At 39.3% G+C, this 16,858-nt stretch overlaps 2 protein-coding genes and 2 long non-coding RNA genes across 18 annotated transcripts in view; 1 reads left to right on the forward strand and 3 right to left on the reverse strand.

The window, feature by feature from the left end:
* The first annotated feature begins 3,497 nt into the window (after nucleotides 1-3,497).
* Nucleotides 3,498-16,577, forward strand: LOC129765104 (uncharacterized). The gene is made up of 3 exons (XR_008741358.1): nucleotides 3,498-3,670; nucleotides 5,185-5,416; nucleotides 16,366-16,577. It is a non-coding gene; the product is annotated as an uncharacterized LOC129765104 (long non-coding RNA).
* Nucleotides 5,882-7,889, reverse strand: LOC129765103 (superoxide dismutase [Cu-Zn]). 2 transcript variants are annotated; one of them, XM_055764973.1, is made up of 3 exons: nucleotides 7,779-7,889; nucleotides 7,612-7,691; nucleotides 5,882-6,403 (listed from the first exon to the last, which is right to left on the reverse strand). In XM_055764973.1, exons 2-3 carry the CDS (start codon nucleotides 7,675-7,677, stop codon nucleotides 5,975-5,977), a joined length of 495 nt encoding a protein of 164 aa, XP_055620948.1. In that variant the 5' UTR covers nucleotides 7,678-7,691; nucleotides 7,779-7,889; the 3' UTR covers nucleotides 5,882-5,974. The 2 variants fall into 2 exon arrangements, with proteins under 2 accessions (XP_055620948.1, XP_055620949.1); XM_055764974.1 differs by lacking the exon at nucleotides 5,882-6,403 and adding an exon at nucleotides 6,480-7,067 and having other exon boundaries at nucleotides 7,779-7,856.
* On the reverse strand, nucleotides 8,255-9,664 carry LOC129765105 (uncharacterized). The gene is made up of 4 exons (XR_008741359.1): nucleotides 9,566-9,664; nucleotides 9,026-9,481; nucleotides 8,761-8,961; nucleotides 8,255-8,696 (listed from the first exon to the last, which is right to left on the reverse strand). It is a non-coding gene; the product is annotated as an uncharacterized LOC129765105 (long non-coding RNA).
* The window catches only part of LOC129765100 (uncharacterized), a 41,401-nt gene continuing 41,015 nt past the window's right edge, over nucleotides 16,473-16,858 (reverse strand). For all 14 annotated transcript variants that reach the window (XM_055764969.1, XM_055764968.1, XM_055764965.1 and 11 more), the window contains one exon: nucleotides 16,473-16,835. In XM_055764969.1, coding sequence (XP_055620944.1) covers nucleotides 16,669-16,835 — 167 coding nt within the window. In that variant the 3' untranslated portion in view covers nucleotides 16,473-16,668. The remainder of the gene's footprint in view (nucleotides 16,836-16,858) is intronic.

A 16,858-nucleotide genomic window follows, 5' to 3' on the forward strand; every position in this document is an offset into this window, starting at 1 on the left:
AATTTCACAATAAAAATTACTACCTTTTAAATTTTCCACTTCCAAAATGTTATTCGAATCAACTAATTTAGATATTCCACTACTATATTCTTTACTAAATTTTCTCATCTTTCAGATGAAAGCAACAGAATCGGCTTACATAGAATGATTTTTTCGTCAAATTTAACCGGCTATCACCTCCTGAGAGATTCTGAAAAAAAACATTTTTTTTCATGTGAGAAGTGTTTTCTTTAAGTTTTTCTTTAAGGGGATGGATCAAAAAATCAAATTCATACCATAATTGGGACACTTACCCTAATATAATATATTTGCAATTTATGGCATAAAAAATATGAAAAAAAAATTCTGTATCTCTATACCTCCCTATCTCGATGGTTCCCTTGGATATCGAGTTAGGGAGAGTTGACTGTATTATAAAAATTTAATGATGAATTTTTGAATAATTGAATATAGTTTTCATGCTGAAATATTGTTTTTTTGTTTGCACCTCATTTTTAGTCTTGTGATTCATTATATACCAACATTAGAACCGCCATTGAGAGACTATACTAACCCAATGTGCTGGTGAGAGATGTGTTGGCTCGGTTAGACCTTGATTACATGTTCCAAATATATGTTTTTCTTGGAGCTATCGATATTCGTATCTGATTGTCATTATATCCTTATACCCTCCTTTTCTTCCCTTGCTATAAACAGTAGAATAAATCAAAATGTAAAGAAACTATAGATATACGAATAGATTTAAGAATTGAGTGTGATCGTCAACACTTATATCATATCATTTTCCAGAAAAAAATATTAGGTTGGGGAAAAAGTAAACTATTATTTTTGGGTGAAATTATATTTTTAATATGCTTCGGATTGTCCCATTTGGTCGTTTTGTTGCCTTTCTAAAGGTAGCTTCTTAATGTCTCTATCGTAGAGGTCTTGATCCTTAATAGCAAAAAACCATAGCGATAGATTTTTACAATCTTCTCTTGATCCCAATTTCTTATCATTCTGGAAATTTTCCAAGGCGAGAAAAAGGTGATAACCGAACTATATGGTGGATTGAATTAAAACATCCAAACTTAAGCTCTCGGAATTGTGTGGCCTTGCGTTGTCCTGATGGAACACAATACCTCTTCTGTTGGCCAATGCTGGACGTTTCTAGTCAATCGCTAGCTTCAAACTTTATTAACCATAGAGTTAAGAAAACTGTTTATATATAGTTATTGAAATATAGTTAAGAATTAGGTTCCTTAAAACTTATATAATCGAGCCTGCAAAAACCCGTGCGACTTTTTTTGTTCCCCAAGTTGAAGTTGCCACTTCGTGGAATTTCAGTCGATCGAGGAGATCAAAGAGAGTGCGACGTGGGAACTAATGGCCATCCCTTCGTCGGCCTACCAGGGAATATTAACTCTATTTTTTTAATTTAGATATTTCCGGTACTTTCTGATTATAGTGTAGGGAGTGTCCACCCATGTGGATATTACCAGAGGATAGAATTCGATTTTTCAGAAATGTTAGTGAGTTCGCAACCCATAAAAGGTTCGAAATAACGGGTGTTCGATAAAAAAGGGAAATGCTTTCAATATTTTTCTGTAAAAAGGGTACTCTCTGGGCTCCCTTGAAACGAGTCGCTGCTATCTTTTCGCTCGGGTGCTGTCAGTACGATCAAAGATGGCGTCGAAACAACAAGCACTCCACGAGCGCGTTGTACGCTTCTTCGAAACGCGTGAAAGTCGAGGAAAAAAGATTACAGTAGACCACTTGCCTATGCCGGTGAGCACTGTTTACCGGATCTTGGCATCCCGGAACGTCGAACGGAAGATCGTTAGTGGCCGTCCGGAGAAGATCACAACGAAGAAGAAGAAATATCTGAAAAATCTGTTCGACAATAAGGACAGTACGAATTTGCGTGACGCCACGCGAAAATTTCGCTGCTCTCAGTCCTACATCCAGAGAACCCTCAAGCAGGAGGGCATCGTCTGTCGGAAGCAGACAAGGTCCCCAGAGTACACGGACGAGCAGATAGCGATCGTGAAATCTGACGATGACGAAGAATTATCGCGGGACGTCGTTCGTGCTGGACGACGAGAGTTATTTTCCGCTGTCAAAGTCCCACATTCCCGGCAGTGACCGATACTGTTTGCGACTAACACACACGATTAATCGTAAGCGTCACACGCCCCGCCCAAGCCACGCTGACACCCCGCTGCAGTGAGAATAAGGCCTAACAGGAGCATCGCGCACTGTGAAAGTGTACTCCAGCGGAGCGATCGCAGTTGGGATTGGACAATGGAGGAATGATTTTCATGTACAATGTATACGCAGAGAATAAGCGTTGATCGCTTGAAGGTTCATGTAATTCAATGTTAAATGTTGTTAATAGTTTTAGTATTGTGAATTGAAATGTAGTTAAATGTAGTATATTGTGAAAAATGTAGTATATTGTGAAAAATTGTTCTCGTTGTGGAATTGTATGACTTAAATTGAACGTCTAAATGAATATACAGATGGACAGCTACAAACGATGTTTTATTAGAGAGAAGAGTGAACGAAATCAGCTGATTGCAGTTGGATTGGAGTGATATGCTGGATGCATCCAATTGAGTCTCGAACAGTGCACGTTCGATTTTTTCACCCAATTTGAGTCGCTGGTGTATGTAACGATTGCGGATGCAATTTATGCAGTGTTGGGCTTGGAATTAGGCATTCGAAGGTGGATTCGGTCCCACAGATACTATACCAGCGACAAGGCGTCCACACACCAACCTACGCGAGGCTGGTGTGAAGCATTCATATATTTACTGTACAGGTTCCTCAATGTAGTCGGTATAAACCTACAGTGAAATCACCCGACACAGGGAATAAATATTGAGTATGACTTACCGGCTCGACAGTTGTCTGTTGTGAGAGGAAATGATGTCCAATGTATGGATAACTAGTGTTTCCAGTATATAATATCAACATCACTGTTATACTATCAACAGCGAGGGATAGGACGTTGTGTCTTTCACGCACCTCACATCTTCCTTCTCCCTTATTCTTTTTTATGTTATTTTACTTTTTTGTGTCATGATTTGTCATTTCAATTTATTTTAATTTCTTTTATCAACGCTGTAGAATACTTGAAATAGTGTAAACGGATTAAAAAAATGTACTGCTGTGTGCATTTTATCTGATTACAATCCCAACAGTCTATACTGATCTGCATACTCTATCTATTCTTACCATTCGCGTAACTCTTGTAAAACGGTTTATAATTCAGAAAGGTGTTTTGTAACTAGCATGATTTTTTTAAAGGAACGAAAAATGGCGGCAAGTTCTCTGGGTGATATCCATAAATGCAGTTCGATAATGCTGACGTAATATGTTTACATCCAAATTGGATGTCTACTTGCGGGAATGGACTGCCTTGTTTTGTATACTTTGGCTAGTGCATATATATACCAGATGAAGCAATCATGTGGCATTCTCCAATTTATGTGAAAGAGAAGGAAGGATTTTGTAGAATTTCTCACACAGTTCATCTCTCGTATCTTGCTCTCGCATGTGAAAATGCGAAAATGGCATACTCTAGCAATAACAAAACAAACAACCCCCGCTCGACAAACCGTAATCCTCTTCCTATTGAAGTAATGATGTTGCTTCACTTGTATATATAATCATGGGCTAGATCTAAGTAAGTACTGCACGCACTCAATAGATATAAGCAAGTACTGTACGCACTCAATAACACGCAACTGTCAAAATTGTTCATTGCTTGTGTTTTTTTATTCTTTTCTTGTTCCTGTATCATCTAAATTTCCAGAGTCAAATTATAAATACTCGCATACAGAAAAACCTACCAGGAAATAGCAACGAAAATATCCGTAGTTTCTTCATACGCTGCACACCGGAACAAATATCCACGTTATTAACGGGAGAAGATACATACATTCCAACTATTTTAATAAGAAATGGGAATAGAATTGAAACCTTTCTTGGTGCAGGCATGTCAGTTGTGGATACATGATTTGAAAATATATATACTGCTCGCTAAAACCTCTATTTTAGGTTATCCAGCTGATTATCATTAATGAAACGGTGTACAATGCTCTCCATAATGTAACGTTCGGTGTTAAATCCGGAACTTCCCCTAGTTTCAGACTGTCACTCGACCATTACAGTGACTATGTGCTCCTCCACGGTCTAATAGGGGCGAAAACCTTTGGATTTTCCTTCCCACATTACTTTCTCTGGAGAAAACCCTGATGATTGAGTTGGAAGCTAATATGCTATCAACCCAACTCGCATTATCACTTCTGCAGCCATTCCAACTCGCCGACATTGGGTGGCTGCTCCGCCACCATTCTTTTGCTGAAGCGGTTGTCCCAACACGCAGCTTTCTTAGACGGTTGTCCCGACACGTCTCTTCCAAGCGGTTTTCAGGCGGTTGTCCCGACACGCCACTTCCAAGCGGTTTCCCAACACGCAGTTTTCAGGCGGTTGTCCCGACGCGCCATTTTTCCAAGCGGTTATCCCAACACGCCTATTTTTCAAGCGGTAATTCCAACACGCAGTACCTCTGGCGGTTGTCCCGACGCGCCATTTATTTTCACAGACGGTTGTCCCAACACGCCATATTTTTAGAATTTATTTTCTCTATGTCGGGTGGTTTCACTGCATATTTAAATATCCGGCAGGATCGCCAATGTGAAGCATTCATATATTTACTGTACAGGTTACTCAATGTAGTCGGTATAAACCTACAGTGAAATCACCCGACACAGGGAATAAATATTGAGTATGACTTACCGCCTCGACAGTTGTCTGTTGTGAGAGGAAATGATGTCCAATGTATGGATAACTAGTGTTTCCAGTATATAATATCAACATCACTGTTATACTATCAACAGCGAGGGATAGGACGTTGTGTCTTTCACGCACCTCACAGCTGGTTCGAATATGCCACCTATGGCCAGCGTGTTCATCCGTGTGCGTTCCGTTTAGTTAGATCGATTAGTTACATGGGGGTGGACTAACTATGGCGTCTGTTAGTGAAGGTCGGAAGAGCCAGATTGTATGTCGTTGTGATAAAGCTTAGATCATTTAGAAATGAGGCGCTTCATTTTGGCGATTTTTGTGTTCGGATATTCAAATCTGTAACAGCGTTTCGTTGTTCGTAAACAGTTATTCTCGGTCTTTATTCCGCAGTTCAAAACTAACGTGGTTCCGAAGTATACATCATCCAGTGCAGGGGAGAAAAAAAATAATGGTTGCAGTTTACCACACAATTCATCCTTCTACTCGGGAGCTGGTAAAGCTGCTATATTATCCTAAAATATTGGAAAGCTCGTAAAGGATTGCAATCAAATCCTGCGGGACAAATTCGACAAACATCCTGCTCGCAGCAAGGTTCCTAGCGGACTCAAGCTAGTTTTTTCAGGTAAGTATACAAATAAATTTATGATTTGACAAGAGATATGTTCCTGTTGTAAGAAAACCACCCAGATAAGACCACGAATTTTGAAGCATACAAAGGAGAGCGTCTTAACGAACGGATTATACACTTCATTAAGTCCCATGACAGTTACGTTGTAGGCAGATCTCGCTAGATGCTATATAAGCAAGGACGTGGTACAATGAAACAGATACGACGAAATCAAATACATCTCAAAAGAACTGAACGTATTGACAGAGACGTTAGTAGACGTTTGATGCGCTTCAGGAACGTTAAAATCAGTCAGTCAGAGTATCGCTGTGCCATTTTGCTCATATATTTTGGATAGAGGTGCTCAGATTGCCTGACTCAAGATGCAAAGCGTTTGTGGAAAAACAAAGAGATGTCGGTCTTTTCCTTTGTGGCATTTAACTACAAGAATATAACGTTAGAAACGAAAACCGACTCCCATTTAGCATCATTCCATCGAATATATAGTTCTATTTACAATAATTTCTATAATTATTATTGAATATTTACACTGTTTATAATTGGACTCATCATTCAATCTCTGGTTGTCAGATGACCCCGCTCTGGAAAGTACTCCTCTCGTGCCGTACCAATAATGCCGCAGGCAATCCAATTGCCTGAATTACCAGTTGTCTTGCTGTAATCGTGACATCCAACGCCCAAATCATCTTCGAACTCGGTGATGGCAAGAGTTCTCCCGAGAATGGTTTGATCGCCGAAAAGCGTTATCATGTGGTCAACCTTTTGAATCTTTGCAAGACCCGTACTGTAGGCGCGAATATTGCCCAAATCTCCCACGTGTCTGTTGCAATCTTCTGGCGCGCCATGATCTGCTCCGTGTGGATTATAATGTGGCCCGATTGAGTACCATCCCCTCGAAAAATCGCCAAACTCGTGAATGTGGAAACCGTGTTTTCCCGGAGACAATCCCAGCACATATCCGGTGATTGCCACTGGACCACCCTGGGGAAGTACGAAATAACAATAAATGGGCAATCGTTCGGACGTTTAGTGCTGTTAGTACCGAATGACGAAAACATTGTTTGGAAGTTAACAGAGTGCTTTTTTATTTGACATAACCAAAATGAATGTTATTGATATTGGATATTGGGCTTAGTTATACGCTTCTAGCGACCATCTAGGATAAGTCTTTTCAAGGACACAGTTTCCACATCCCAAGGGGTTAATCTTGATGCAATATGAATTACATTCGAATGTTTTTTTTCTGGATTTATGCTTTGCAAATTCCAATCACCCCACAAGCGAGACGTGCCCCGGCGTTTCCGGTGGACTTGCTCAGTTCGTGACCACCGAGACCCAAATCGTCGGGATCGGCATGCACTACGACTGTGCGACCAAGAATGCTCAGTGGTCCCGACAGAGAGATTTGTTTGTCGGTGATATCAACCTTAGCAACACCACTTGCATCGGCCACCACATTACCCAAGTCACCAGCGTGTCTTTCGGCTGCATCCGGTCCACCGTGTTCCTTGCCGTGTGGGTTGAAATGGGGACCAGCCGATGTGCAACCATTGGTGTTATCACCGAACTCGTGAATGTGGAAACCATGGTTGCCTGCTTTCAGTCCAGTTACCTCTCCGGTGACTTTGACTGGATCAGAATCCCCCTGGAACGAGAGATGCCGGAGAAAATGTGTGCGAAACACGTATGCGTTAGTAGTGATGTTGATGAATGGCACGATACTGAATCTTTGAATATCGTTTATGTTTTCAATGAACATCAAAATTAGATAATAGAAACTCAAAATTCCATACGTAGTATGCATCAATTTAAACATCCGCATTCTACGTACAGACGTTTGTAATTTTGCCAAGTTCAATTGATTACGCATAGTGCAAATACATATTAATGATCTAAGAAGCTTCAACTAGTACAAATGCAAGTCACTAATAAAATCGATGCACAGAAGGTACCGTCTTAAATCACTGCGTGTGTATGTTTATCATTGTATAATTTTGCACACCGTACAACACCGGAATAACTCGAAGTACTCGATTACACAAATAATCTACTCTTTGCTCATAATCAACTTCATACACGAAGAACAGGTAAATAATCTAGTACTTTCTCCTCATATTCAGGTTATATAAAGCGGACATATTTGTATGATGCATATTCATAATATAAAAAAGGCAAACGCGATAACTTACATTTTGTTCGAAATAAATGGTGCCCTTGACATCACCGCTTAGAACGCAGACTGCTTTTGCCGGCATCGTGTTGAAATTCCCTGTGCGAATGGGGAATTAAAATAAATTAAACGCAGGTTAGCAAATAGCAGGACCTCTGTGTACGGTTTATTGCATTAGGTACATACCCACCGTGAAAAAAAAACTTCAATAACTTATCTTTGCGAAGGCCAAAGAAAGAATGATAACCGCACGGCTTTTGAACGAGGATGATGTTTTCGGTGCTAGTAAAAGCAGAGATGCCAGATTTTTTTCCCCTTCGAATGTCTGTGAAAAATGTCTAATTTTCAAGAATGTCTGTGATTTTTGTCTTTACACTGACCCAAAAAATTAGTATATATAACGAATTTTTTGGTAAATATTACCAATGATTAGTAAATTTTTGCAATACGAATTATTCGTACATATTACACAATAACAATGGTAAACAAATATCAAACCGGCCAGTATGACCCACTATAAGCGGTTGGTGCAACGTTGGTTTAACATATACCCTAAATATATATGTAAATTTTTCAACACGGGGTCATTTGTCAGTCCAACGTCGGTTCAATGGTATTTTGATCAGACATAGAATCGTAATATTTTCTTTTCAATTGTAATGAAAACAAATATTTTTTTTATTTATTGCAATCAATTAGAACTCGAGGAAGGAATCGGTCGATTTGATCCGCCAGGTCAGCTGGTGTGTTTGCATCATTAACTGCTGGTATCAATGCTATCTCCCAACTTTCAGCAGCTAGTGTTCCATCACCACTATTTCTACCGGCATTATTGTACACCCCAATCAAGGGCGCTTGTATCACAGATGCCGGGAATGTGATCGCAGGCTTTTTGAAGCAACCTAGACTGTTGGTAAAACAGTGGATGAACCGAGTATTTGTTGTTGTTGCTGCTGCTGCTGTAACACAGCTGTGCTTCGGGAGATTTTCCGTGGTGGTACCGTAGGAGCAGACAGAAATTCTGGTAGTTTTTCGTTCCAGTCCAGCTTCTAGAGCAATAGTTCCATTATTCGCAAGTGGTATTCCGTGTTATACACGATTCGACTGGAAAAAATAAACAAACGCATTAACATGTGACAGTCAGACAAGGCTGGCAGGCATTACATACACAATTTTCTCCCTAGGAAGACGCATTAGAATATGGCACCACGCTTGTATCAGTATTGTCGGTTCCCCTTTCAGTTCCCGCTGGTACTGCATTTGGCATATTCGTATCAGATGGATCACAATATACATACTTAGCGTCATGTTGTGGTAAATTGGCAGATCCTGGATATGCAATCAAATTGCTACACATCACTGGTAATTTCTGTGTGGACAGATACATGGATAGTTAGTAAAAAGTTATATAAAATAAGTATCGAATATCCTACTTGAGACTCACGACGAATTTGTCGTAAAACATAATCAGAATGATCGGATCGGGCAGCTCCCTTAAGAACTTCTTCAGCACCGTGGCTACACATTCCGGTGAGTAGCTACTCAGATCGGTGTTGATTAGATTTTCGTTGAGTGAGTCACGCAGTTTGTTAACCTCGTCGTAGTTCGGTGACGTCGTCCGATACAGCTTGTACAGATCCTACTGCCAGTTTTCGCTGCGCACGGTTCAAGTCCCGTGGCCGAGCACTGCCGATGCACTATGAGATTACACTGTATTGCTGACACTTATCACATTTAATCGTCCACCAGATCATGCGGGTGTTTATCAGCCGAGTTATCACCATCTTCGCCGGTTATTCCCAGCACGATACCTACACCTCCACAAAGTACCACAACTGTGAATCGGTTTCTCTGCGCTCTGCTCGATCAGGTGGACCATATGTAAAAACCTTTAATACAGCAACGAAATGAAATGATAAGCCATAAAATAAACGTTAAAATGCAATGTTTAAAAAATATTCAAAATAACATACCTTTATTGTTGTTATCAGCACGGCGAAAATTGAAATAATGACTGATAGTTTTTTGCGGTTGCCAGGGATGATAATTGTCTGAGTTACCGATAACGCACTGTAAAATGTACCAATCGTTGGTAGGGATGTGTATTGCATCTGACATTTATTTTACTAATATTTACAGAAAATATGTACATTCTACTAATGTTTGGCTTACCAAAGATTTGGTAGCTTATTTTAGTAATCCGTCCTCTGGGTGTAGGGAAATCCAAGGCGCCTAGAAGTATATCCTAAGGATGGTCAACTTACTAAAACCACTCTACAGCCATCTTGGAAGTCTACTGTGTTTTGTTTGTAAAAAAAACACAATACGCTTGTGCCCAAGTTCGCTCGGGATCAGTCTGTTTCTTTCACGCTTCATGCAAATATTTCCCCTTCTGCTTTCTTCCGTACTCACCAACGTACAACCAGTGATCCCCGATAATCATTCGATTAATCGATTAATCGAATACAACCATACTTTGCTATAGGGCCGCTCTTTATACGGCATTTCGCTATAACGGCCCTCTTCAATTAAGACAGGTTTTCGATTTACGGCTTAAAATGATTCGTTATAACGACAGAAAAAACTTTTTTACCATGTCGATATACAGCCATTTCATGTTAAACCGATATAGTGGTTTTCATATTTTCGTGAAAAGTGGTAGCTTCGTTCCTTGTCGGAAAATAGTGGACCAGTATTTCTTATTTTTCATAGAAGTACTTACTTAAATTTAAGGGTGTTCTGAAAAATCAAGTTTTTCCCGTTTTTCTAAAAACGATTTTTTTCAAAAAATTCATATCTTTTTTAATATCTGAACCGATTCAGATGATCAATATATCAATATAGTGGTGGTTTGGTATGGAATTGCAGTATACATACACATTTTTTTTAACATGAATTTGTTTCATTTTTGTTTATGGAATATTGTTGATTTTCGGAGTCTATTATTATATAATGCACAAATGTATGTACTTGTTATGAATATAATTTCGATTTAAAATGCAAAAAAAAAAGAAAAAATTCATATTGAACAACAAGTCGTGTTACATATTTTATAAATTCAGCACCGATCCAATTGAATTTGTATGAGTTTGCTTTATAATAATTGATTCCTTATACGGCTTTTCGCTTTGCGGCCAAGTTTCGTGGAACGGATCTAGGCCGTAAAGCGAGGTATGGGTGTACTTCCTTATTAATCGATCGAATACTGTACAACCAATAATCGAAGCGAACGAATTATTTACGTCGATTAATCGATCCAAACCCAGAGAAAAAACAACGTACGGCCGCTGCAGTTTTATCCTGAAAATCAATCATTATCCTTGATGCTCCCCTAAATTAGTAAATGAAGCTCAATGCCGTCAACGCAAATTGAGCTTCGTTTACGATTTTAGGAGAGCGTAAAAGATAATAATTGATTTTCAGGCGGAGTGAACACTTTTTTGATTCCAGACGGCTTTCTAGGAAACGAGAAATAATAGTCTAACAAATTATTTCTCTCAGTGTGACGATTAATCTATTGGCGATCTAACGTACAAATCTACACCTAGGCGGCGCTGCGGTGAAAGTGATGATGGTTTTAAATTTTGCCATGTGAGCTTATGGAAGGTTTGTAGTTCTTTCCATAAATTACAATGTTATAATCATAAAAGATTATTTGATTGCGATGAGTTTGTAAGAAATTTAATTCTGTGCAATTTTATATATAACATGTTATTTATTTACCTCTTTCAGTAGTGAAAACTATAAAAATGTTGACAATGGTTGAATTAAAGAAGGAAATTAGAGAGCACAGTCAAACACAAGTAGAAAAATGCATGATTCCTGCATGTGAGAACGTAACGGAAAACGTAAACGATCGGTGAGACATCTGGATTCTGTTTTTCAACTAAGAAAATGATGCTAATGTAACCTGAAACTCAAAAAACAAATCACGTATATTTTACTTCCGGGCTTTCCAAGGTAGTTCTCACATGCAGGAATCGTGCATTTTTCTATTTGTGTTTGATTGTGCTCTCGAATTTCCTTCTTTAATTCAACCATTGTCAACATTTTTATAGTTTTCACTACTGAAAGAGTTAAATAAATAACATGTTATATTAGGCTGTCAAAAAAGTCCTGCGGTATTTTTTTTGAATTTTCATTTGTTCATAAAATTAGTTACAATCATCTGTTTTAAGTCAAATATGCGCCGTTTTGTTCGATGACTTGTTCCCAACGAGATGCCAACTTCATTATACCCCTGTTATAGAAGCTCGCTTCCTTATTGGCAAAAAACTCGGATAGCCAATTTTCACAGGCCTCTTTTGTGGCTAACTTCTGACTACCTAGCTCGTTCGCCATGGACCAAAACAGGTGGTAGTCACTTGGTGCAAGGTCCGGACTATACGGCGGATGCAAAAGAACCTCCCATCCGAGCTCCTGGAGCTTCTGGCGCGTCACCAAAGAAGTGTGTGGCCTGGCGTTGTCCTGATGGAAGACATTGCGGCCTCTGTTTATCAAAGATGGCCTCTTCTTCATGAGTGCTACCTTCAAGCGGTCCAGTTGTTGGCAGTACAGGTCCGAATTGAGCGTTCGGCCATAGGGAAGCAGCTCATAATAGATTATTCCTTGACAATCCCACCAAACACACAGCAGAACCTTCCTGGCCGTTAATGAGGGCTTGGCCACCGTCTGAGCCGCTTCAGCGGGCTTCGACCACGACCGTTTACGCTTCAGGTTGTCGTAAGTGACCCACTTTTCATCGCCAGTCACCATCCGCTTCAGAAACGGGTCGATTTTGTTGCGATTCAGCAGCGATTCACATGCGTCGATACGGTCAAAGATGTTTTTTTGCGTCAACGTGTGTGGCACCCATACATCGAGCTTCTTTGTGAATCCAAGCTTCTTCAAATGGTTAATAACGGTTTGATGACTTATCCCCAGCTCTTGCCCGATGCTATGGCTGCTACTATGTCGGTCTTTCTCTGCTAATTCAGCGATTTTGTCGCAATTTTCGACGACAGGCCTTCCGGAGCGTGGCGCATCTTCGACGACCTCTACACCAGAACGAAAACATTGAACCATCGTTGTGCGGTGGAAATGGAAACTGTATCGGGTCCATAAACTGCACAAATTTTATTGGCAGCTTGAGATGCATTTTTGCCTTTGTCATAGTAGTACTGTAAAATATGTTGGATTTTCTCTTTATTTTGCTCCATATTTGCGACACTAGAACTCTCGAACGACTTAACCAAACAAAACACTGTCAAGGACTATATTATAGCGCGCAAAAATACATTTCCAACAAGCTATAGTATAACTCGATACAATGAATACAACTAGAACTACACGCTTACAACGACACCTCGCGGAAATACCGCAGGACTTTTTTGGCAGCCTAATATATAAAATTGCGCAGAATTAAATTTCTTACAAACTCATCGCAATCAAATATTCTTTTATGATTATAACATTGTAATTTGTGGAAAGAACTACAAACCTTCCATAAGCTCACATGGCAAAATTTAAAACCATCATCACTTTCACCGCAGCGCCGTTTAGGTGTAGATTTGTACGTTAGATCGCCAATAGCGTTGCCAAATTTGTTAACTCACTATTCACCGAGAGGCAGATTACTATTTCCCACACCTGAACCGCAACCACCAGTAGGGTTGCTGCGTTATGGTGAGGGTTGTCAAAAAGTCTGTAACAACGCATTGGTGCGGATGCCCTTATAAGTATTCAATAATTGAATTTTAGTCTGTCCGACAATTTCTTGGCGAAAACTGGATAAATAAATAAATTACTCGATGTCGTTTAAATACATAGAAGACACAGTTCTGACCCTAACTTAACTTTTTTTCTCTAAATTGTATTTGCATTTCCACTAAAACATTATCTATAATATAATGTGAATCCCAGAAACAATTTTCGTTCAAGATTATCCTCCACTTGTAGAGAATGTATTTTTTTTACATAGAACGCATTTGATGTGTAGAGCTAATTTTTCATTTGAAATTTTTGTTTTGGAAGCGTGTTTATTCCACCCAAAAATCCATAACCATTTTTGGTTCACATAAATGGAATACAGGGCTCAATGTCGGTCATGTCGTATTGTGGTTGTCACATTTGCACAACTCGATTGGACTAGAGTCGAACGGATTACATAATGCAAAATTGCAATTCGTTCGGGTAATACTGACTCGATCGGATTTCAGAATACGGTTTGATCAGTAGATATATCTGGAATTTCTGAAGAAATTACACCATCGATTTCCTCAGGGCATATCGATTTTGTTGACTAACCAAACTGAAAATGTGTGTATGAGGTAATTCTCGCGTCTACTATTCAACCGAACACATCCGGCTTTATGTGGGACCAAAGCGCTTAGCAGTCTCCAGAAAACATACGCTGCATTGCACTCGAGTTTAATTTCCATTAGCGCGCGTTCATGACAAACACGTATTCTCTCTTACGTACGAAGTGTACCAAACTCATGAACACGAGAGCACAAAATGAACAGGGCGCAGAATGCAGATACAAAACATCGCTTCTCATAACGGATAACGAGTAAACGTTTCCAACAACCAATATGAATGTGTGTAAAATCATTATGTTGGGAGGCTCGCCGTCAAAAATCCAGTTCCTGATAGCTCAGTTACCAAGAGCCTCCAGCATGGAAGGCAAACTTCCTTCTTTTCACACAGTGACTCATAACGTTGGTATTCAAGTGGATAGGGGGAGTGGGGGTAAAGTGGTCACCTGCTTGTTTGGTAGTATAACTATCGACTATTGACACCGTATTGATAGTTGATAGAAAAATTCTTGACTATTGAGTCACCCTGTACTCCCGTGGAGCTTTCACATGTTGAAATATGAATACGAAGCAATAATCGCTCTTTCTGTAGCCATTCGGCCGTAGTTTTGTGCGTTTCGAATTTAAGGAATTTCTAGTGAAATTTAGTTCATTTGACCTGATATTTTCGACAAATCAACAGTTTGGACGACTGTTCAGATATTCTAGGAGAGGTGACCATATATTTTGTTCAATTTCAGCGATTATTCCGCATAAAAATTATCTTGTTTTTTGGGGGGCAAAGTGGACGATTACTACTGACAGTGTTCTGTTTTCAAGACTGATATATCTGATCACCTTCTGCTCCTGGAGGGTTCCCTTTTGTGGTTTTGACACAGGAAAAATATGCCACCATAATCAAAACCAAGCTCATTTTGAAAAACGTTGTGTGTTTCTTACTACGTTTAGTGCGCATGAGAAAATTGTAATTACGACTTTAAGTGAATAGGTCTAGCGTATGTCATACATGTACCTGCTACTTCAATAATGATTCCAACAAATTTAGACTAGAAAACATGCATAAATCTATTGCTTCTAGCATGATATGTGCGAGTGACCACTTTGCCCCCCACAGGTAACCACTTAACCTCCTCACTAAAACAATGTTCGATTTTTCAACTTTTTTTTAACATAATGAAAAATAAATTGAGCTACAATATTGTTCGAAAAACGGAAATCGTAGTGGTATGTGGACACAGGAAATGAACAATTCCCCTATATTGCCTCCTCCAAGCAACCAGTAGATAAAGTACCGCTTGTAACTAAACATATCAGAGCCCCCGCACACTGCAGATTTTTTTTCAACCAATAGTTTGGTCGTGTTGGGTTTGGTGATCCCCGATAATCGTTCGATTAATCGATTAATCGAATGCTTCCTATAAAAATCGATTATTAATCGAACGAATACTGTGCCACCAATAATCGAAGCGAACGAATAATTTATGTCGATTAATCGATTCAAACCCAGATAAAAAAAACGTACGGCCGCTGCAGTTTTATCCTGAAATTCAATCATTATCTTTGGCGTTCCCTTAAACTCGTAAACGAAACTCAATGCCTTCAACGCGAATTGAGCTTCGTTTACAAGTTCAGGAGAGCGTAAACCGTAATAATTGAATTTCAGGCGGAATGAACACTTTTTTTTTATTCCAGATGGCTTTTTAGCAAATGAGAAATATTAGTCTAACTAATTATTGCTCTCAGTATGGCGATTAATCGATTAATCGAATATTTGGAGCGATTAATCGTATCGAATAACAAACTGCTAAAAAGTATTCGATTAGCTGATGAACGATTAAGTTCAAAAATCGGGGATAACTAGTTGGGTTGCTAGTGCGCACACCGAGCCAACCAAACAGTCGGGTTGGTCAAGAGTGCGCACACTAGCCAACTGTCGGCCGAATATTCTCGAAAGACTGTATTTCATTTGTGTTTGACAACAGAGGAGAGAACGGTGAAGGAAAACCAAAAAGAGATTCAGAGAGCATTGGGTGCATCACATTCTCAGTGATTCGCACGGCACGTATGTCGGATGCCAAAATTGAGAGCGAAATGAGATATCGGCCGATAAACAATCGTCTTGTGACCGACAGAATAGTTTGAATGCAATCTGGAAGCAAATCAAACTTTTTTATCGGCCGGTACTGAATCGGTGTAGTGTGCGCATATACATATCGCTCCATACTGATTAAGTCGTCCGACCTATCTATCGGCCGACGATAGTCTGTAGTTGGCGGGGGCTCTTAAAGATAACGATCCAGAAGAAACAATTAGTCAATATCAGGACAATGCCTTTATTCTTTATTTTAAATGTTATAAATTTCTCCATAAATCCGAAAATCCATTCGATGTCATCAATGAAATAAAAACAATACTCAAATTACATCTAATAATTTCGTATCGATAACAATAAAATAACAATTTATTTACATTTACAGCAACAGATCGACACCCTATGGAACGTATTTGATTGTTGAATCACAATTGAGAAATTTCCACAAGCTTAAAGTTTTTCTAGGATGTAAAATGAACAAGTAGCACTGAATACATTCGTGATCATGATATTAGCATATAGACATATTAAAACAAAAATAAATAAGGTGATAATGGAAGCAAATGTAATGACTTTATGAATGCATGGCAGGAAGGGAAAAGAAAAATAAATAATTTATTAAAAATATTAAATAAATAGACTTTTTTTCTAAATCCTATCGCTGTAGGATGGGTTTGCACGTAGAGGTTTATCGCATTTTGCATTTAAAATGAGGTTTCTTTCTCGGAATCCCCGTTGGGCCATCAGTGATTTCACAAATGTGTAATCCGAAGCGCTTCAGTGGATGGCATCGGTTCTTAGGGTTACCCCAACGCCCGTTGAACTTGAGCCACTTGGGATTCAGCGCGGTACGACCTAAAAAAAACTGGATTCAGTCA

Source organism: Toxorhynchites rutilus, chromosome 2 (genome assembly GCF_029784135.1).
Source record: "Toxorhynchites rutilus septentrionalis strain SRP chromosome 2, ASM2978413v1, whole genome shotgun sequence".
NCBI classification, from domain to species: Eukaryota; Metazoa; Arthropoda; class Insecta; order Diptera; family Culicidae; genus Toxorhynchites; species Toxorhynchites rutilus.